Genomic DNA, 22,910 nt, shown 5'->3' with positions numbered 1-22,910 from the left:
GTTGATACACACAGTTGATACACACATTTAAGAAACTTAAGGGGCGCTCACATGAGGGCAATATAATTTCAAAAATGAAAAATATTTCACATTTTTATTTATATGTATCTATGAATTATATATGTTAATTATTAGAATAAAAAATTTCGTTCACTATGTATAAATTCGCAAAAAATATGATCTTTAAATAAAATAAAACAAATGCATAAAGACACATAATTTCATATATGTACACTCGCTATTTTAGCACGTGTACGCATGCATACACATATACATAGAAAATGGCGTACCTGTCTCTAGGATCGATCCACGTTGTTTTTCTTGTGTTATGATCGATGAAATACACTTTTCCATCAAAATCTTGTGCGACGTCCCACCCTTCCGGAAGCGGTATCTCCCCATTCCGTCTCCTTGGCATATTTCACTGCGCTCTAAATCCATCCAAAACTCTCTATCACCGACCAGTCGACAGGCACATATCTGTGCGCGCGAGCACATACTCCCCGTGCCACATACACGCTGTATTGATGAAAGAGAAAGAAAGATAGCCATGTAAGATAGACAAAGAGGAATATTTGAACATTGGTAAAGAGAAGACCACAATAGTAATACACACTAATATACGAATATACAGAGATAGAAAGGATATATTGCATACCACTACGCACAATATGCATAATATATGTACACACGCACATATACATTCCGTCAAAAGAAAGAGAAAGAAGAGAAAGAAAGAGACAGAGAAGGAAAGAAAATGTGTGTGTGTGTGTGTATGTATATATGAGAAAAAGAAAGAGAAGGAAACGTCACATGTATATATATATGACATTCATATAATATATATAATATATATACTATATATAATATATATATATATATATATATATAATAGTTAGCATACCTTGTCGCTTATACATGCGCGCACACACATACACATCATATATCACATACGCACGCATTCTCTCTCTTTCTTTTCTTCATATACTAATCCGCCATCATGAATACCTCATTATCATGAGCGGAGTGACGTCAGAGTCCCCGCCTTCAGATTCCTCTCGAGCGGAATTCCACCGTTAACATAGCTGGCCGTCAAAGAAAAGTCCACTGTTGATATCTTGCCTTGAGACGATACCGTAGTTCTACATTTGTATGGGAACATATATAAATGCCCGTTACATTATTGTAACACTTTTTTCTTTAAATTGCGCACTGTCACTTTGTAATATCGCAGGAAAAAAAAGCACAAAATTTTTTAAATTACTTTCTTCACACCACTAAGAAAATTTAGTAAAAGAAAAACACTTTCACTGTTCTTGTCATCTCACTTATAGTGCACTTTTATTTACACTCTTATCCTCTATTTATCTCGACCTTGATTTTACGTATCACGTGTAATGTTCTTTTTACATCATTTTTCGATTTTTATTGTTCTCACGCAATTATAATACTTTTACACTATCAAAAAGTAGGTTCACTTTAAATATATTTACGATATTGTTCTGATACATAAATACCAAACATTTGCAAATATAATTGAGATACAGATTCCATTGATAAATTTAAAGACAAAAACTGATAAATTGTTCCGGCATGTAGGAATCACGTTGTTCTCCTTTTCGAGTAGCAGAAACGACTTTCTGAGAGTAGAGACAGGGCAGCATCTGCGGCTGCGACCCGCTTTAAGAAATGCACACTAATGCCGGTACTGTCGCATACTTACATTTCACTATGCTCCCTTTTTCTTCTTACTTTAAACTTTGCTTTCGTCCTCTGTAAAAGGCACTGAGAATCAATGCGACGTTTCTTTGAAGGAATGTCAGAATTTGCCTTATGTTCCCCCACGTTATTTCATTCCGTTTTTACTTACACAGCAGGACACTGTTACGATTACTGCAAGACACTTTTGCTTGTTCATATGTCGAATTAAACATGGCTTCGTAAGAATTACACACTTTGTCAAGTCCGTTGTTTCAAGTGCAAAGAATACGCGCAAACTACTCTTTCATTTCAACGATATTACAACCTCGCGCCAACTACAAGCATGTTGAGTGTTTGAAACATGCCACTGAACGTTCATACCGTGTGCGCTTGGCAATGCTTCTCACTCACTCTCTCTTCCTCTTCGCCTCAACGCGTACATCGATGAGAACCGAACGTAATCCCTTCCCAGTTTCATATTCTCCTTCTTCTTCTCTCTTTCTCTCAAATTACTCTTTCCACAGACTGAAAGCTCTCGTGTCTCTGACCGCTGTGCACGAACGACGACGGGAACAGACGAACGCGATGCCCTTTCAATAGTTTCGCATATTTTCCGTTATATTGCATTGGCGGCACCACCATACAACTTCTATCGCAGGTGCATTCAAGATTATTGAACATCCGGGACGAATGAGTAAACTGATGGTAATACGTTGATGCTCCTTAAAGAATGTCTCATAAGCTGATGTGGTATTCGCATATATTGCTTCCTTTTTGCTTTTTTCATTATTATTTTACTTAATGTATAACTTCCAAATATTATTAAAATTATTAAATTTTTTACTTAAATTATTTATTGTTGTTTAATTTTATTGTTTTACTTTAATATTAATTTAATTTATATACATTATTTGAATAATTATATAAATATTATATCATATTTTTATGATTTTATACAATTATTAAAATTTTTGTTTTATTATAATTCTAAGAATAACATTCCAATATTTATAATATAGAAATGTATATTTATATATATTTATAATGTAGAAATATATTTTTAATATAATTTTCATTCAATCTAAAAATATAAATATTTAATTATACTTAAAAATATATTTCATTTTTAAAAGTTCGTATTTGTTATTTATAGTTTCTATTTCTTTTATCTTATTTTAATAAAAGAAATATTAAAATTAAACGAAATTATAGTATAATGTTTCAAAATATTTTATGTGTGCATTCAATTTTATAATTTGATATAAATTTGATATAAATTTTATAAAATAGATATGTAATTGTTACTCTGTTAAGCACGTGACGTGACATATTATATATATATATATATATATACATATATGCATTGTACAAATATGGACGAGTGTTCTTCAAAAACGATAACCTTCTTGATTCAAATTTTATAAAAATTATACAAAAATTGAAATCAGAATTATATCAATAAAATTAAACCAATTATACACAAATCTAAAGTCATATCTAAATTATTTTTGATTAAGAAACAATAATTTAGTGTTTTATATTAAGTTAATATGGCTACATCCGAGAGTGATGATTTTGAAAGTGCTGACGAAGAGATGAACCATGATATACTAACAAAAAAATGTATTCAAACACAATGGAATTTACCAACAACAATAGATTCAGAATCTGATGATGATACAGAATATGTACCTCGACAACCACATACAAATATATCTTTTAATAGAGAAAAAGAAAAATATTCTTCAATGATAGATACAGCAATTGACAAAAAAAATTTCGATAAAAATATCAATATTAATGATACACATAATTATAAACATGAGCAACCAATTATAAATGTTGACAAAACTTGTGATAAAATTGATGAAAATACTATAATTCTTAATTCACAGAAAATAGAATATCCACAGACCAATATTGATACTATAAATTTAAAAGTGAAAAACAATAATAAAACAATAGAATTAGATAAAAATGAAATAGATACATCTCTTAAAATGGATATTAATATGGAATTATATTCTGAAATATCTAAATTTAATGAAAAAGAAAGAATTCATAAAGAACAAAAGTTATATAAAAAGAAATTAGGAAATAAATTCATACCAAGTAGTAATCTTACAACTAATGTAATTAACATGAATACAAATATTAATGAAAAGAATATACCAATGACAAAAGAAAATGTTATGTTTGATAAGACTTTTATAACAGATGAAATAACTGAATCAGAAATGCCAGAAGAAATGAAATCTAATAAAACATTCAAAGAAATATTTAAACCCCAAGGTTGGGAAGGACTTGGAGATGCAATTGAATTACCAGAGGAATTAACTGAAGAAAAATTGCAACCAGTATTAAAAAGATTATCATTATCTGAAAAAATCGATAATTCTTCAAATTGGGGTTGGGCTAATTGGGGTGTAAGTTCATTAATTAATACTGCTACTGCTGGAGTTTCTACATTAACTAGCCATGTATCACAAGGACTTACACTTTTAGAAGAATCTATGACTATATCTGAAGAACCAAAACCTATTACAAATGAAGAAAAACAAAATAATACAGTTAATGGTATTATATTGTTTTATATTCAATACTACTATATATATATTTATAAATGATATAGAATAAATATATTTAATTACTTTTTTAATTATAGCCAAATTATGAAATTATTATATTTTGATTTTAATTACTTAATTATTAATTTAATTTTCAGATGATAATAAAAATGATCAATTCAAAGAACAATCATCTTTTGGATTTGGAAATCTTATATCAAGTGTATCATCAATAACAAAACTAGTTGAATCAACTGGAAGCAAAGTTATGAGTGGAGGATTAGATACATTAGAAGCTATTGGTAAAAAAACAATGGAAGTCTTACAAGAAGGTGATCCAGGATTGAAAAAAAAAAGAGCTTTCTTTATAAATGAATCAGACAAGCCAAATTTATCTCAGATTCTTCGAGAAGCTAAAAAAAAAGCAGAAAATGTTGAAAAAACGATTGAAGAAAAACAGAAAATGAGAAAAGTACATTTTGAAAGTCTTTTTGATGATTATCAAGGACTTGTTCATATAGAAGCATTAGAAATGTTATCAAAACAAAGTAATATTAAAATACAACAGCATTTGAATGGTTTAGATATAAATGAATTAAATTCTGTACAAAAAATGTTGGAAGAAGTTGAAGAACTATGTGAATTAGGAGAGGATGAAAATAATGATGAAACACACGAAAAAGATTTAAAATATAAATTAAAACAAGCTATTTGTGATCTTGGAATTAACATTACATATGATAAATTGTATGAGGTAAATAATTTCTATACTATAAATATATATAAATATATATAAATATATAGAATATATTTTTACTATTATATATAGGATATATTAAATAATGTATATAAAATTAAATATTAATTTTTAGATTTGTCAGAATTCACAAGTTTATACAACTCAATCTATGACATATACTAATCAAGAAATATTTGAACATGCTATTTCTGTTTTGGCACAATTTACAGCAGTTTCTGTAGAAAGATTTCATAAAACTGCAGGATTACTTTTAATCAAAGAACATCGAAGCACTGTTAATGAAACTGATTCATTAGTTCAGTTAACAAATATTTTATCTAATCAAATTGGAATATTAGCTAATACTTACTGTAATATTTTATCTAAACTCACTGAAATTTCAGACAAATCTGATAATATTAATTCTAATATAACAACGATTTTTATGGAGGTAAAAAATATTCTTACATTATATTATTATTATATATATGTTAAAAAATTAATCTTCATTTTTTTTAAATAGGCTTCAAATGCAAGTTCTTATATTCAACATGCCTTTAAATTATTGATTCCCATTATTCAAGTTGGTGCTATATAATGACTATTAAATATATTTTTTAATATTTGAATTATACATATATGCAGTCTTTCATATATTCTTAAAAAATAAATAATTCATTTATTTGCATTATTAATCTAAATAATTTTTAATTTTATTATATTGTATTATATTTTCTAATATATTTCAAATAAATAAAAAAAATTTTAAGTATGTAATAAAACAGAAATTTTGAAAATAAAAGAAAAATATAAATAATTTTTATATTATGTAAACTGAATAGAGTTATAATTATATATATTATAATTATACTATATATTATAAAAAATATATATACTATATACTATAAATAATTATATATATATATATATATAATCATTATATACTATATACTTTCTATATACTATATACTATAAATAATTATATATATAATTACATATAATATAAATAATTTTTACAAAAAATTAAAATTAAAAAATTAAATTTTGACATAGAAATATAAATAGATTTTTTTTATAATCAAATCACTTTTTTTACATTTCTTTCATTTCATTATTCATTCAAATATCATATATCAATAATAGATTAAAAGTTAATACCCTTTTTAAATGAAAAAATTTAACATAATATAGAATATATCATGTTGAAACAGATAGAAATCAGCAAGATAATAAACATGAAATATTTTTAATAATTTATTAAATCTAAATAATTTCTATTCAATTATCTTATTTAAAAAATTGTATTTTAAATATTTTGAATATTTTTAAAATATTTTATGAATGTTTTTGATTTAGTTGTAAATTTTGTACCTAAATTTGAACTAAATAAATGTAAAGAAATAATTATAAAAAACTTTTATAAAAATAAAATTAATAATTTTACATAATTAATATATTATTTGTGCATAAGAAATATAAAAACAAAATATAAAATATTTAAATATAAATAAAATATTTATTCAAAAAATAAAGAAGACTTAAACTTTTTGTTGATTTGTAATACTAATTTTTGAATTTTTTACGATTATAACATATAATCTTTTTATTATTCTTTAAAATATATAACTTACTTTATAATAATATTTAAAAGAATAATTATTTAACTAAAATATTATGTATTTTTAAATATGGTTATATTATTCAACATTGTATATATGAAAAGTTTATAATTATAAAAATTTAAAAATTACATAATTATATAATTTTCGTTCTTATAAATCGTTTTTATAAAAAAAATAAGAAAAATATATACTATTTATATTATATATAGTATATATATATGTATTATTAAAAAATGATATTAAAAAAAATAAAATCTTAATGATATTTTGATAAAAAGTAAAGCAGAATAATTATCATATATTTGCTATAATAACATAATTTAAAAATTAACTTCAAATATTCTAAATTGCTATAAACATAAAAATTTTACATCAAAATATCAAAGAGGAAATATATAATTGGAAAATATACTTATAAGATTTTATCAATGAAAAATATAGTAAGTAATATCGGTTTTTTTTTGTACTAATAATTCACAAATTGCAAGTTTTGATCAAGTTTATATCATTACAAAAAAATGTAATATGTTAAGCATATTTAATACAATAAATATAATTATTAAAAAAATAATATTAAAAGAAACAAAATTTTAATATTATTTCATGATAAAAACTAAAACAAAATATTTATAACCATATATTAAATATACTTAATACAATAAATAACTATAAACATAAATATGATTTAATGTTTTCCTCTTTTATTACCAATAGGAGGTTTCTGAAGTTGAAAATTTGAATTAGATTCACTCGTTGGTAAAGGTGTAGTAAGATTTGATGGAGTATTAAAGGTCAAACTTGCTGTTGGTGGTTTCAATGATGAACTTAGAGTAATGTTAGTAGCACATGGTGTTGATATTGTATTTCCCCAAACTGTAACAACATATATACTAAATTATTTTGTATCTATTTTTAAGAATTAAATTAACTTGCAATTATAATGTTGTAATTAATTTAATGAATTTTTAATTCAATGAATTTAATATATCATTCAAAAAAAATAACAATTTAATAATACTGATATCATTATGAAATTAAAAAAATGTTTTGTTTTAATGCAACTAACATTTAATGATATTCTTAGATGATAGATAATATTCTTGTCTTGTTAAATATATGTTTTAGTAATTCTTATAAATACAAAATGCTGATTTTTGCGCAATAAATATATTAAAAAGCAGAAACAATTAAAGCACATAAAATATACAGCCATCTTTTAACAAGCACAAATTTCAATTTTTTTATTGTTTATTACTTTAGAAAAATTAGCAAATTAAACAAAAAAATAAAAAGATGGAACGCCACTTATGATATTATAAAAGTAAATATTTTTGTATGTATAATTAGTAAATGTATGTATAATTAGTTAAATACAAGAATTATGTGTTCCTTCTCATGTTTGACAGCACAAACAGAAACTAAAGAAAAACTTAGTACCTCGTAAACTAAAATAGATTCCTTACTCTTTTCCTGGAAAAGTAAAATAAAATCAAATCATCGAAATTTTCAAATCACATTTACAAAATATAAAAATCTTAATAATTTCATTATTGATGTAATTCTACAATATTTGATAAATAATATACGTTAATAAATCTACCTTATACTAAATCCAGGCAAGACCTAAAGATAGGAAATATTTATGGAATAGTTAAAACAACAAAAATGTTGTTTTAGATATTTTTTCAACAAAAAAAAAATATATATTAATATTATAAATTTATATGACAATTTCATTTACCTAGTGGATTTCGTGTTTCATAACTTCCTGGTCTATTAGAATTTAATGCTGTTGATGAAAGAAAACTTTTATTTCCTATAAAAATATTATATATTAAAATTTATTATATATTAAATAATATATTATATTCATAAAATATAATAAATATTAATAAAAATTTTTTAAATCATTAATTACCTGGGCCAAATGGAGTAGGACCTGGTATTTTTCCAATACTATTTCGTGATGTTTTTCCATCTATTTTAATATCTTCAAAAACATTGGTATTATCTTTTAAAACATATTTTCTAAAGTTTAAATATTGTTCTTTTTGTTGCTGTACTTTTGAATGTACACCTTGTAATTTACCAGCAACAGCTACAAGAGACTCATGAAGTTTACTCATTGCCATTGTCAATTCTAAAAACAGACAAACAGATATTGTAAAATTTTGTAAATATTAATATTGAAATAAAATTACCTTGTGGTGTTAAAGTTTTTGGAGTCATCATTGTTTGTATATGTTTTTCTGTTGTTTCAATTTGAGATCTAAATAACATTAAATCATGTTCAAAACTATCAGCTAATTCCATAAAAAATAATAATGGTGCATTATTTTCATATTGTAATCCTGATGGAGTATCATGTGTTCTTTGAGCTATTTCAGCATTTTGTAATGCTTTTGCAGTATCTTGTTTTAACTTATCAGCAGCAGAACGATCTCGTTGAACAGATCCAGCTAATGTTGTTAGAAGTTCCATCAATGATGCTGTATCTTCTGCACATCGATTCAATGGTCTTGCAGAACCTCTTGCTATATCTGAAGATAGTACTTTCTGTTCTTTTACAAATTCTCTATAAATAAAAATATTAATTTAATTATCTTTAATAATTATATAATTTTTTAATATATTTTTCAAATTACTTGAACTTTTCTATTGTCTGTAATAATTCTGGTGGCCAAATATTTTCTTTAACAGCTTGATTAATATTTTCTTGTGAAAGTCCTTTATTACTCACGGATACATCTATTCCCCCTAATCCTTTATTTATAATACTTGTGGTAGTTATAGTACCAGTAGCTAATTTTGATCCCAATAAACTGCTATTACCAAATAATGATGCTATAAATATAGAATATTAACTGTATATATCTTAATTATTAATAATATTAAATTATTTTTAATTATGACATACTTGTAGTGCTAGGTATACCAAAGGTAACATTTCCAGTTGTAGATGTTGCAGATGGAGCACCAAATGTTAAAGTAGTACTTGCTGCTGGAGTACCAAAAGTAAGGCTACCAAATAATGGTGCAGATGTAGTTGGAACTGGAAATAAACCAGCTGTAGTTGTTGTAGTAGTTACATTTGATCCTAAAAGTAAACCACTTGATTGTGTTTGTGCAGAAGTTGCAGGTGCAGTATTGAATCCAAAACTAAGACCAGTAGTTGTTGCTGGTGTAGAAGAAGTTCCAAAAGTTAATGTTGGTGCTGAAGTACTTGAACCAAAAGGTGTACTAGTTAAATTAAAGCCTGTTGCAGGTCTAAAACATAATAGAAAACCAATATTCTAAAATATTTATAAAATTATTAAAAGCAAATTTTAAATACAAGAATATTTATCTCATTTTCATACAAAAAGAATTTATATAAAACTTTTTATATAAAATTTATATAAAATTATATTTACTTTTGTCCAAATCCAAAATTCGTGTTGCTTGAAGTTGCAGGCGTTCCAAATGTAAATGTTGACATAATTTTAATATATAATAAATAATAATATAAGTAAACGTCATCAAACGACACAGTATTATATTTAAAATATTAACTTTTCATACAGGTTAAATTGCTCTCATTTGTACGAAAATAGTTGTTTGAAGAGCGCCATCTATAATGTAAAGATGTTTGATTTAAATTTGAATATATATGTGTAAATAAATACTAGTTAAGATATATAATGCATATATCATTTAAAATATATATATATTATATATACACTTTTATAGAAAAATTTTTATGTAATACAATTATTTATTCATTTATATTTATATCTAAAAAATAGAATATTTAAAATGTTTATAATTAAAACTTTACTTGAAAATATAATTTAAATATAAAAACATTATATATATATATATATATATATATTGTATTTTATTAATTTGTTAATTATTGTATTGTTTTTAATAAATAAATAACAAATAATATTATTATTAATAATTATTTATTATATTTATATAAAATATATCATATATTAATTAGATATGATATAGCTAATATAAGTTAATAGAAAATAAAGTTATAATATTAAATAATAAAAATTAATAAGAAATTATAAATTATAATTTTAAAATTGAATAACGAATTATTTCTAGATAATATTTCGATTTATTATTAAATGTATCTATACTACTATATTATATAAATCAGGGGACAATACAATGTCTTTATTATTTCATAAAGTAATAAATGTCTTCTTTGTATGTACGCGACAAAGTTCTAGTAATTATACATTTTATCTATAGGAAATGGGATCAATTCAACAAAGTTTGCCAAATCGGTACACAGACTATCACAAAGTTGATTGCTGGTTCGGGTTCGTACATGGGCGTTTCTAAAATGATCACAGTCGTATAGACAAAAACAATACGTGTAAAAACAGTTTTTTTTAGTAATAAACTTTGTTTTTAATATCTTTAGGAATTATTTAATCTTCTCTTTATCTTTAATAATTTAATAATTTTAAATATTATTTGCATTCATATTTTTTTGAATGTGTATTTCAGTCTCATTTAAAATGAAAAAAAAATAATAATTTAACGCTTGTATACAATTTAGAATACACCCGGTACGTAATATCGTACGGAGTACGAATTATTTAATAATTGTAAAATGACATCGCAATATTATATACTCTGTAATTACAAGTATAATGACATACCATATTTTTAAAAATTTTTTTTTTGCATTAAGAATAAATTCCTAGGTACTTTGCGATGACGTGTATCCTACATCTTTTGCTCAATTTGTATAAATATTACTAACATTGTGCTAAAATGAATAAATAATATTCGATAATTTATAAAAAATTGATAAATTATTCATTGACTGTAAATCTTTCATTCAATATTGAAATATTAACGATAATTCATAAAATATTCAATAAAATACTTTATACCTCTCAAAGTTTATGCTATTTGCAAATAAAAAATGTATTTATGTTTCCCATATTACTACCATTTTTTTATAATTTCAGTATATTATTAATTTTGTTATATGTATCTAATTTTCTATTTCTTATTTTTTTCGGCTTAAGCATTGTTTTAACAAAAATGTATAAGCATATGCAAAATAACTTACGTGTACCATAAGCGGTATATAACTTAATCAACTTCATTCATTCTTAATATAATAAATAATTCATTTTATGTACAAATTGAATATTTTTTAAAACGCTCAAATCCACAAAGACAGTTTCCTAAAATACCAAACACTCTTATTCGTTCGCCGTAGCATTGTGCATTCTCAACCACAAACGCTGCTTTCAGAATAATGATATTATTTCGTGCTTTCAAAACTTTTTAAAAGTTTTAACAATTAAAATGCAAACATTAAATATTTATCTCATATCAATTATTCTGATAGTACCGTCAGACTCTCAAGTGTTATATTCTAAAGTGGAAATATTATTTATAATATAATTTTTTCAGTAATTATATAATATTTAAAATAGAATATTTTTCTTCGAGAAAAAGTACTATATCATATAGTGATAACGGAATGGGCCTCTATAAAATCATTGTTGATTAAATATTCGTTACAATATTTTTTATGTTTTGGTATGGCACAAGGATTATTTTTAACTTTTTCAATTATGCAGATGCAAGTTATGTTTGAAGAATAAAAGACAAAAAAAAATATATAAGAATTAAATATTGTATTGTTTAATTGCATGCTTTCTTTAGCTTTTGTATGTACAAATGAGACTTATTCTGAACAATGATATAAAATAATTAATTTCAAATTCTTACTATTTAGAATATAGCAGTCGAATCTGTTGATTCAAATTAAAATTATTATAATAATAAAAATTATTTCTATTTTTCTTATATTTTTTTAAAAAAATGTATAATTATAAAAATTTTTACATTATTTTATCTGTAAATTAAGGCCATTTTATACAGAAACTATTGCAAATAGAATATTTCTATAAGAATAATCATTTAAATGATTAATTCTTTTCATATCTAAAACTTAGATAAATTTTAGATATTGTTTTAATGTAGAAAAAATGATTTATGCTAATAAATACTTTGTTCTTTTAAAATTTCTATTTTAATAACAAATTGGCTTAAGATTATCACATAGTGTTTGAAAAGGATTTTGATATTTTTAAAAGCAATATAGTTTAATAAAAATAAATAACAATTCTTAAAATTATTAGGCCATATTTAAAATTAAATCTATTTCTCAAAAATTATAGAATAAAAATAATCTTTTTTTTATTACTTTATAGAGAAAATAATATTTTAAACATAATTTATAGTAATTTATACTATAGTATAATAATATATTTAAATTTAAATTTTATAATAATAAAAATCAAATGTAATATATATAAAATATAAACATATATATATTTAATCCAAATATTCAGAAACTTTTATTGAATAATTGTGAAATATAATTAAATGTAAAAAATGTTTTATTTGAAAAAACATATAAATAATTTAATTAAAAAAAAAAAAAAGCTATTGCCAATAAGTCTCATAATGCTTATATTCATAATTATTTCTTCAATGCATTAAGTAAATGCATTTATAATAAATATTTTGTACTATCATTGAAATAATGTTTGTGTGCCTTTTCATTCATCAGAATATATTTTAACTGTCGTTTTAATGACCAAAAATGTCATTAGCTGATCACAGCATTAAATATTGTCACATCACCATATTCAATATATATAGAAAATATTAGATAAATTTTCAATCAGATCCAACTGCCATCAAAACAACATTTCAGTGCCAATTTCATTATTATCTGGAGAACATGGAATATGGCAGTTTTATGTTAAAGCCAAAGCACTGAGTTTTCCATATAAAATTGGATGTTAGCTGGTTTATGGTATATACATAATATCAGTAAAGATCAAGAATATTTTTCGATTTTGATACAAATAAGCATGAAAGAAAATTCATATAAACTTGTATCTGCAAATGCTTATCTTATTAATTATACTTCATTGAGAATATTAATAAATATTATATTACATTTTTAAATGAATATATTAATTAAAATAATATTAATTTTTAACTAAATATTTCTTTTAACTAAATAATAATTCTTTTATATATATAAATAAATTTTATATATATAAACGAATTTAAATAAATTTAATAAATTTTATTTATTTTAATCAAATTTTCTTCTTCGAAAATTGATTTCTTTTAGAAATTATCTTAACTATGAATGTTATTTACGCATACAAAAATAGTTTCTTTACAATATAAATCTAAAAAAATGTTTTAATTCATAAATACAAATAGTTGTTTAAATATTTAAAAAATATATTTTGAAATCGATTTGATTATTCAAATAATTTAATAATTCAATTTGCATTAAAATAATTCGAAAAGAACTAACAATTTAAATATTTAAACAACTTAAATTAAAATAAATATTAATGTTTTTTTCGAGCTATTTTTAAGTACTCGATTAATGGAATATTGAATAATGAATTGATTTAATAAAATCAAGCGATTCAAATTTCAGTTGTTCGAATATTTCGGATACTCATAGTTTTAGATACAAGATTATACAAACTTTTTCATTGTGTTTTTATAATCAATAAAAAAAATCTCGATTTTTATTAACTCTGAATGATATACATAAAAAAGAAATTTACGAGTAAGCCGATATATGTCACATTTCATACATATAATAAATATATTTAAAATCACTATTTGGAACAGCATTAATAATAATTAAAATTCTTAATTTTATTTTTTTAATATAAAATTTTAATATTAAATTAAAATACTAATGTAATAATTTAAATGAATATATTAAAAATTTTGTATATCATTTTATGTCAATGATAGAAAAATGAAATATATACATATCAATAAAAAAAAAGATATACATAATATTTACTCATTGTTTAACAATTTTGTTGACTAAAAAAGGGAATGTAATGTGAAATTATAATTTTTTTACATAAGATCATAGTTTGATAAATGTATTTTTTTAAATTAAAAAAAATTATTTATATATTTTCATGATTATTTGTTTTGTAGATAAAATACATATGTATATATATAAAAATAAAACAAATCTATGTATATAAAAAAAATTTATAAACGATTGCCGCGTAAATGGCTGTTCCGATGTCATGATTACAAAATGTACAAGACTTATAAAATTGACTAACTCGTTAACTGCCATACTTGTGTATGTATAAAGTTTAAGATATGTTTTATAAGTTAACTCAACATAAAATACATATAACAATTAGTAATAATAATTTTGCTAATAATTTACTAAAAGATTTTTAATAACAATGAAGTACATTGCACAGAATGGCAGTGAACGTGTCACTATATTGTAAAACTTTCAGAAGAAATTTTTGGTTCCTGTAATTATGTGCTATGTATATTTTTAGCACAAGTATTCCATCCAATTATAAAATAGAAATAACAAAAGTTTAGATCAGATAAAAGTTTTACAATATAACTAATATTAAAAAATCCTCACTTAAACGATTAATAACATTTTCATGCATAATATGCGATATATATTTTTTTAAGTGAGAGTTCTGGCCTGGATATTTGAAAATAGGATTGTGAGATGCAAAAATCGAAAAAATTTCGACACATAATTATACTCTAAGCAATTCCAAAAAGAGTGTATATGATTTTCATATGTTATTAATGATCATTACTTATTTCATTTAATATATTATTATTGTATAATTTTTACGCTTTGTTATTTTTTATGGTGCTTATATGTTATGTTGAGAAAATAATTTTTTTTTATATAACAAGCAATGTGTTTAATTTGTTCTTCCATAAATATTTAATTTGCCTTAAGTCTTCTTTATAGATCAATGGTTCCCGTAGAAATGCTTTTCACGCAAGTTTTAAAGTATATTCATTTTCATTGATAACGAATAATTTCTACTTAATTAAAAAAAAAAAATATTTCTAACCACTGATCTCAGAATCATATTATTAATGATTAATTATTGTATTATATCCAATAGTGAACTTGTCATAATGCTAAAAATTTTCATATAATATGAATAGCTAGAAAGCAAAAAATGTGTTATAGCTTCGGTACCAATATTTTTTCTGTACCAAAAACTTTCTAGCTTGCTTTGGTTTTAGTAAATTTTTGGATATCACGAGTATATAATAAATTTCTTACTTGACAAACGAGATAAATTTAAACATTGCCCTATTTATTATAAATCACTCATTTGTTCACGTGATTAAACGAGGACTATGTAAACCTTCAACTTGAGTGTCAATTTGTGGACAATGTTGAGTATCTGGCGGACCCCAATCATGCAAATTTCCACTGTTTGCTAATCTGTGCGTAAGTCGATGTGCTATTGAAAAACCTCCACTACCTTCCAATTGTGTTAAAACTATAATGACTTGTCTATAATAAAATTATTAAATTAACTGATGTAAATATCAATTTCAAAAGAAGAATTAAAAAAAATCTAATTTACCTGTGAAGCGGGGGAACACTATCGGCAGTTCTGAGTTGTCCTCTTGTGGATACAACATTATAGCTTTCATGGCAGTCACATTTTACATGAATCCATTTATTTACATGACGATTTTCTACCATTACTACAAGTCCAGCCCAACCTTTAGTTAAGTAATAAGCAGTCATTCCTTCTCTTCCCTATAAATAAACATACTATTAATAATTACAGAATTATTTTAGTAATTATTTTATTAATATAAATATATATATATAATGTTTATTAATAATATAATGTTAATTAATAATATAATAATACAATATGTTTATATTAATAATATAAATATTTCTATAATGATCATGTAAGTTACAGAAATATTCTTACTTCATGTCGCTGTCCTTTTGTTAGAGTTAAACTTATTATAGCATCAGCTAAGACAAATGCTGGTGGAGAAATTTGTTCAACTAATAGTCTTTTTGAACTGTGGATGGCAAGAACGTATTCAGGATAGCTAGAAATATCTTCCATTCCTGTATGCCAATGATTAAAAGCCAAACATACAACAATATATAAATCTCTTTCTAGCATTTTGTGACATCCAACAAATCCACGTACTTGTCGTTTACTATGTTCTACTAATCTTCCCACTTCTGGTGCTGCTGGCGAACGTGTACGAAAAACAACTACACACAAGTCCAATTGAGAACGTTGTGATTTTTCAGAATTCCTAAATATATATATAATATATTTATATATATATATATATATTTATTTATATATATATCTTATAATTTAATATAATTACATATATAAGTTACATTAAATAATAAAATGAAATAATAATATTTACCTCTGTCCTTCTTGAAATAATGTAAATTCTGTTTCAGTCGGCTCTAGTACCGTTAAAAGTACACATGATAAATGTCTGAGAGATGATAAAGGTGGAAGTGCTCCGCGCAATCTAACTTCACTCCATCCAACTCTAGTTTTACAAATATCAATACAATCAAAATATTTTAATACATCATCAAAAGAAATCCAGAAAACACCATCAGAAGCACCATGTGGCATAAGCATTTCTCGTAATTGCGATGTCCAGATAGGACTATCATCAGACCAATCACCCTTCCAACTGTAGTGACCCCATGGATTACGTAATCTCAATAATCGTATTCCCTATTAAGTATATTATTGAAAAATATATTTTATTTTTAAAGTTTTTAATTAAACTTGTATATCTTTTACCTGTACATCTCGTACATCAAGAACAGAATAAGCGTGCCTAAAAAAATTATATGTATATTTGTATACATATATGTCATATATATTTATTAAACACTAACCAAATGTACTATAAATTTTTAACATTTTTTTAAACATTTTCTACCTTGGCCTTAAACCTTTACGTTGATATTCTTCCTCATCAACTTTCATGTTACCACCTCCACAACTAGCACCCATTAAAAACATAGCTTGCCTTGAAGATAAAAGTTGCGCCCATATTAAATCCTTATCAAGTTCATCTTCACTTGGCAAAGCAGATGGTTGTAAAGGCACACTTTCACAGGGAGCACCTGTAAGTGTTGCTAGACCTTCTATTGCACGTCCTGATACTAAAGCTTCATAGCAACCATGAATTTTAGCCACTGCTTTTTCAATTAATGGCACCCAAAGTTGTTTTCTTTTTGCCTATATTTTATCAAAATTATAATAATTAAAATAATTAAAAAAATAAAATTTATTATTTATATTTAAATACTGATATTAATACTGATAATAATATTAAAATATGAACCTGAGAGTATACTAGATGGCCTCTTTTATCACAGGGTAATAAATCATCAACAAGCACTGTGGTCCATTTTCCATCTTTACATAATCTTACTTGATAAGCTCCTTCTGGGCAGGTTTCTCTCATTACTAAAACTCTTTTTACAAGCTCATCACTTTCAGCTAAAACAGCTAAAGCTGAAAGTAACCAACAATTTCCTAATACACCTTGTGAGATATCTGAAGGTAAAGGCTTTCTAAAAACAGCCCAAGGCAGTTTAGAATCAACTGTAGAATCAACATTAATTTGATGAGGCCTTCTCCATTGAACAACATGGTTATCTTTTGTTTCAGCTGGATTATAATATAGAGATTTTGGAGCTGGTGGAAATGAATCATCAACAAAAGGTTCATTCGTCTATAAAATAAATAAATTAGTTATTACTAAAAATATTTCATTTTTTAGAGAATTTTAGATCTCTCTTTTATTAATTTTGTTTTATTTATATGTATATTAATATACACTTGTAGAATGTAATCTATTTTTTTATCAATAATTAAATTCATTTCCTAATAATTTTAATTCTTTTTATTAATAATTCAATTATTGTTTTTGAGAAAATATATACATAATATTTAATATAAAGTTAAATATTCAGGCAATTTTCAAAAATAAATATATAATTTTTTCATTAACATAATGATATAAAAATATAGAATTCATATGAATAAGATAATAAAATTCAAATATATACAATATATAATATTAAAAAAAAAAAATAGAATAATTATAATTTATATATTTGAAAACAAATTTTAATTTATTGTTTTTCTTCTATTATTTTTTTTCAAATATAAAATATATATAATTGTTTTCATTTATTTTACGTAATAATAAATATTTAATAATTAATTAATATACCTCCTTGCAATAGCGAACAATTCGTTCCCATTTTTCCAATGCTTCTCTTTCTTCAATTTGTCTTAAATTTTCCATAACTACACTTTCTTGCCGTTGCATTGTAAGAGTATTTATGCCAGATTCAATTCTAGGCCTTTCAATTGGTAGTTGAGATAAATTTTTTGAGATTTGGCACATTTCACAAATTCCATTTGTACTCTTATTTTCATATGTGCACAATTTACACTGCCACTATAAAAAATAAAATATATATAAATTTATAAAAGATAAAAAGTAAAGAATTAATAAAAAAATATTAATAATATTTAATAAAAGTTTATGCAGTTATATATAGTTATAAAAAAATCATACTTGGCCATGAGCAGAATCTTTAATTCTTGAATGTCTTTTATCTCCAATTGAAGAACTGTTTCTTCTTACAGAATTTTTATGTTTTGAAGTAACAATTTTTGAATTTATAGGAGTTGAACTGAGTCTTGGACTTGGACTTCTTGATCCAAAAAATTTGCTATCTTTTGGTATATCTAAAAAATCTGCTAATGTCTTACAAGCATTACAAGTTTGTGCTGATAGTGGATTTCTTAATGTACATGATGGACACACCCAGCTTTCTCCTTTTCGTAATGTTGTATCTTCTAAATGCATAATACTTTTAAGCTTTGAACCACCACATGCCTCACATGTTGTTCTTGAAGCAGCATTTAATAATGTACATTTTTTACAAGTCCATACAGGAGAAGGTAGATCAATTTGATCATCTAAATCAGATTCAGCTGTAGCCAATGTAGCAGTTTTTTGTGGAATGTATCTTACACTATCTCTAGATACTACAATTGGAGATTGTGTATGCATTGAACAATTTGTTTCATCTTTTGTGACGGTTATTAAACTAGGTTGCATTAATGAAGGTGGTGATCGAGAAGATCCACATATATCGCAGCCTGTTGACCATAAAGGATTATAGGCATAAGAACATTTTCGACATGTCCACATACGTTTCAATGAATTTACATTTGGTACATCAACAGGACTAGTTGCTTCACTATGTGCTTTTGTGGGTACAAGACTTAATTTATTATTTTGTTTTTTTGGCAATGGCGGTGGTATATCAGGATCAGTAATTCCAATATAAGAATACTTTGGCTTTGTACTAAAACCAACAGAATGAGGTGGTACTGCAGGTGGTTCATCTTCATTGAGACTTCTACGATTGACAATTTTTTTCTGAGATACATTTGTAACAGATTCAACATCAGAAAAAGAACGTCTATAAGAGAGTGAACCTGCAGAAGATAGAGTTCGTGGTTCCCAGGCAGGTACACTGATAACTACTCCACTACAAGGAGCTGGACTTCTAGGAGCTTCACATGCTTCACATTGTTCTAGGCCAGGAGCATTATCAAGAGTACAATTATCACAACTCCAGAGAGCATCATCTTGTTGCGATTCTGAGACTACTAAACTTGTTGGTCTTTGAATTGCATGTTCAGATAACTTATGTACAACAGATCCATTAGATAAAGAGCGACTAACTTTGGATTTAACTCGTTCATAAATTGAAGGACTATGTCTTTTTGGTGAACGTTGAGAGGTATCAGTATTTGTAAAGGAAAGTGTAGTAGATTCCATAGTTTCTATTGATGGTAAAGTCCAGTCTTCTCTGTCTTGTCTCCTTTCACTACGGCTTATACTTGTTAATTGTGCCATATCTATAAAATAAAATAATATCAATAAATAAATAATAAATCTCATTTTATTTTAAGTATATATAGTAATTTTTATTAAAATTTTAATTAAATATTTATTATACCTTTATTAATAATTTTTGCATCATTTGTAGAAGAATTTGTATTAAAACCATCTAAAATATTCGCCAGAAGTTCAGAGGCAACTTTAAGACGATTTGTTTTACGTAAATTTAATTTTTTGCTTCTACGTGCACCAATCTGTTTTTTATCAGTTTCAGCTATAGAAAAATTTGCATCACAAGCTATGCAAATTATACCAGAACTGCAATTGTTGTTTAATAGACAACGAACACAAGTCCATTGTCTTACTAAGGAAGGTAGAGAAAAAGATCGTTTAACTGATTCCTTTTTATAAGATTTTCTCTTCCATAAATCATGATGAGATTTCTTTGTATGATTAGATAGAATTAAATTTCCCTCTGAGCTAAAAATTAATATAAAAAATGATATAAAAATTAGTAAATAATATGAAATAATAAATATGTGAAAAATATTTATATATAAAATTAAGGGAGAGGAAAGAGTTAAAGAATGTATAAATTTTTTTTTATAATGTAATTATGTATTTAATTATTTTTTAAATATTGTAAATATTGTAATAATAATTTAAAAACTATCTAAATATAAAAAAAATAAATGCTATCAAAATATATGCTAATTTTGAGTAATCTAAATATAATATATTGATAGTAAATGAAAGTCTATATTCGTAGATGCAATAACATTTGTCATATCTACGTTTATGTGAACATGCAACAAATAAACATTTGTATTATATTCCCCTTACAAACCATTGTTTTATGTGAGGTACAAATCCTTGGCACAAATTAAACTTGTTCAGTGAGAGGTAGAGGAAATCTCATACTAAAATACCTTGCTCAAAAAATGAGATATTGCACCAAAATGATTGCACTGATAAAAAAAAAGTATTAGACTTTAAGAATTCAAAAGAATTCCACAAAGTTGTGGAGTTTGATAGACTGTATACAAACACGCGAGAAATCGAAGATAGGAGGGGGGAGAAAGGAGAAAGAGTTGTGGATAAATAGATAGAGAGAAAGAGAAAGAAAGAAAAATGAGTTAACAATTTTCTCACCAATGTATGAGATCGGTTTTGATGTATTCATAAGCTGTCGGACATGTATCGTCTACTGGTAGCTTCTTCAAATGAAGTTTCGGTAAAGATGTTGGTAGAATGGAGACTGAGGAAGAGTCACCTTCCTCGTCGTTTCTTTGCTTTCCCTCTTCTTTTTGTCTTGGAACTTTGTGCTCCAAACTCAGGTTGAACCTGAGATTTGCCTTCTCATCACTCCTAAGACGAGTAATGCCGCACCTGGCGCATCGCGTGCTCTCCGTTGGATTTATCAGAGCGCACTCCGAGCAATGCCACTGCAACACCGATGCGATCGAGCCCATTCTTTACTCGTAGTCATGGCTCCTTTGCTAACAGGATCACTGACTTTTATAGCCACGATCCCTTTATTCGAAAAATCACTACACCTCTACACGAGGACGAAGATCAACGATATCGTAAAACACATTCCGTGAAAATTGTTTTCGGCCGCGGCGATTGCCCGCCGTTCTTTGTCATATGTTTCAGAACGGCCATCTTTTTTAACCCCTTCCTCTTACTCATCCAATGTTTTATTCTATCTTTTTCTTTCTTTTTTTCGCTTTCTTTTCGTCGTCGCATTACACAGAAATCCAAATGTACACAAAAAAGTTCAGTGAATCCTACTTTTATTTTTTTTTTCGTCTTCTATGTATTCAGTTTTTTAATAATTTCTTTTTTTCAATTTATTATTAATAATAATTACACTCTAATAAACAATAAATATAAAAATTTAATCCATTATTCAATTTCTTTAAAAGAATAAGAGAAAATATCAATTACGAATGGATAAATATATCTATAGTCTGATGTGTTAAGTATTACATCGGTGTAATACTATATTCATTATAATGAAAATATAATGTTATGGTAAAACTTTTTAAATTTCAAAATTATTACAAAATTATGTCATATTTGTAAAACTTATAAATATATCATATATCATAAAAGAAATTTTATACTAAAATATATTTACAAAATTAGATAAAAAATATGATCATATTCTATTATACAATCAATTTTAAAAAATTCTTTAATATATTGGTTGATTATTATTTATAAATTCACATTTAGAATTATAATTATTTTGTTTTTTTTTTTAACATAAACTATTATTTATATTAGTGACATCTATAAAATATATAATTTACCATAATAAGGAATTATAAGAATAATTATAACATCAAGTCCCTGTGGCGCAGAGGATAGCGCGTTGGACTTCTAATCCAAAGGTCGTGGGTTCGATCCCCACCAGGGATGAAAAAAGAATGTTTATTTTTGTTTATTTTT

General features: G+C 24.7%; 4 protein-coding genes and 1 non-coding gene across 14 annotated transcripts in view; 2 read left to right on the top strand and 3 right to left on the bottom strand.

Annotated features, from left to right (window-relative positions):
• Positions 1-2,501, bottom strand: part of LOC413440 (protein kibra) — a 39,421-nt gene extending 36,920 nt beyond the window's left edge. The window contains exons 1-2 of one of the 3 annotated variants that reach the window (XM_396884.7): positions 1,009-2,501; positions 291-431 (exon numbers count right to left, since the gene is read on the bottom strand). In XM_396884.7, coding sequence (XP_396884.3) covers positions 291-418 — 128 coding nt within the window. In that variant the 5' untranslated portion in view covers positions 419-431; positions 1,009-2,501. Of the gene's footprint in view, positions 1-290; positions 520-1,008 lie in introns of all 3 variants that reach the window. The other 2 variants (XM_016911883.2, XM_006561991.3) reach the window with 2 other exon arrangements.
• A 552-nt stretch (positions 2,502-3,053) lies between these two features.
• On the top strand, positions 3,054-5,636 carry LOC551672 (protein FAM114A2). The gene is made up of 4 exons (XM_624061.6): positions 3,054-4,278; positions 4,427-5,022; positions 5,141-5,458; positions 5,531-5,636. Exons 1-4 carry the CDS (start codon positions 3,252-3,254, stop codon positions 5,603-5,605), a joined length of 2,016 nt encoding a protein of 671 aa, XP_624064.5. The 5' UTR covers positions 3,054-3,251; the 3' UTR covers positions 5,606-5,636.
• Positions 5,637-7,253: 1,617 nt separating this feature from the next.
• On the bottom strand, positions 7,254-12,356 carry LOC725896 (nucleoporin p58/p45). Of its 6 annotated transcripts, none has more exons than XM_006561994.3 (10): positions 11,713-12,352; positions 10,043-10,240; positions 9,547-9,896; positions 9,275-9,473; positions 8,831-9,204; positions 8,548-8,769; positions 8,371-8,445; positions 8,230-8,252; positions 8,067-8,099; positions 7,254-7,502 (listed from the first exon to the last, which is right to left on the bottom strand). In XM_006561994.3, exons 2-8 carry the CDS (start codon positions 10,105-10,107, stop codon positions 8,236-8,238), a joined length of 1,302 nt encoding a protein of 433 aa, XP_006562057.2. In that variant the 5' UTR covers positions 10,108-10,240; positions 11,713-12,352; the 3' UTR covers positions 7,254-7,502; positions 8,067-8,099; positions 8,230-8,235. The 6 variants fall into 6 exon arrangements, with proteins under 6 accessions (XP_006562057.2, XP_006562058.2, XP_001121690.3 ...); XM_026440186.1 differs by having other exon boundaries at positions 7,381-7,502; positions 8,093-8,099; XM_006561995.3 differs by lacking the exon at positions 8,230-8,252 and having other exon boundaries at positions 11,713-12,350.
• A 2,810-nt stretch (positions 12,357-15,166) lies between these two features.
• On the bottom strand, positions 15,167-22,258 carry LOC551614 (calpain-D). Of its 3 annotated transcripts, XM_006561997.3 has the most exons (12): positions 21,606-21,703; positions 21,301-21,421; positions 20,572-20,933; positions 19,113-20,470; positions 18,762-18,992; positions 17,865-18,257; positions 17,457-17,758; positions 17,315-17,351; positions 16,920-17,245; positions 16,454-16,796; positions 16,091-16,269; positions 15,167-16,017 (listed from the first exon to the last, which is right to left on the bottom strand). In XM_006561997.3, exons 4-12 carry the CDS (start codon positions 20,466-20,468, stop codon positions 15,837-15,839), a joined length of 3,348 nt encoding a protein of 1,115 aa, XP_006562060.2. In that variant the 5' UTR covers positions 20,469-20,470; positions 20,572-20,933; positions 21,301-21,421; positions 21,606-21,703; the 3' UTR covers positions 15,167-15,836. The 3 variants fall into 3 exon arrangements, 2 of the variants coding, with proteins under 2 accessions (XP_006562060.2, XP_624008.2); XM_624005.5 differs by lacking the exon at positions 21,301-21,421 and having other exon boundaries at positions 21,606-22,250; XR_409268.3 differs by lacking the exons at positions 15,167-16,017; positions 21,301-21,421 and having other exon boundaries at positions 16,454-16,752; positions 21,606-22,258.
• A 549-nt stretch (positions 22,259-22,807) lies between these two features.
• TRNAR-UCU lies at positions 22,808-22,880 on the top strand. Its single transcript has one exon. It is a non-coding gene; the product is annotated as a tRNA-Arg (tRNA).
• Positions 22,881-22,910: the final 30 nt, after the last annotated feature.

The sequence above is a fragment of the Apis mellifera genome, linkage group LG4 (genome assembly GCF_003254395.2).
Source record: "Apis mellifera strain DH4 linkage group LG4, Amel_HAv3.1, whole genome shotgun sequence".
Lineage (NCBI taxonomy): Eukaryota > Metazoa > Arthropoda > Insecta > Hymenoptera > Apidae > Apis > Apis mellifera.
The sequence above is the reverse complement of the archived record's forward strand: the minus strand, read 5'-3'. Positions and strand labels throughout refer to the sequence as shown.

Bases quoted from the DNA above. Each gene is read 5' to 3' on its own strand.
- LOC551672 (XM_624061.6), top strand. From the start codon at position 3,252: ATGGCTACATCCGAGAGTGATGATTTTGAAAGTGCTGACGAAGAGATG. The intron at 5,023-5,140 runs GTAAATAATTTC...ATTAATTTTTAG, and splicing joins CATATGATAAATTGTATGAG to ATTTGTCAGAATTCACAAGT. The intron at 5,459-5,530 runs GTAAAAAATATT...TTTTTTAAATAG, and splicing joins TAACAACGATTTTTATGGAG to GCTTCAAATGCAAGTTCTTA.
- LOC725896 (XM_001121690.4), bottom strand. From the start codon at position 10,107: ATGTCAACATTTACATTTGGAACGCCTGCAACTTCAAGCAACACGAAT. The intron at 9,205-9,274 runs GTAATTTGAAAA...TTTTATTTATAG, and splicing joins CAGACAATAGAAAAGTTCAA to AGAATTTGTAAAAGAACAGA. The intron at 8,770-8,830 runs GTAATTTTATTT...GTCTGTTTTTAG, and splicing joins AAAAACTTTAACACCACAAG to AATTGACAATGGCAATGAGT.
- LOC551614 (XM_624005.5), bottom strand. From the start codon at position 21,925: ATGGGCTCGATCGCATCGGTGTTGCAGTGGCATTGCTCGGAGTGCGCT. The intron at 20,934-21,605 runs GTGAGAAAATTG...ATTAATTTTTAG, and splicing joins AAAACCGATCTCATACATTG to CTCAGAGGGAAATTTAATTC. The intron at 17,352-17,456 runs GTAGAAAATGTT...TAATTTTTTTAG, and splicing joins CGTAAAGGTTTAAGGCCAAG to GCACGCTTATTCTGTTCTTG.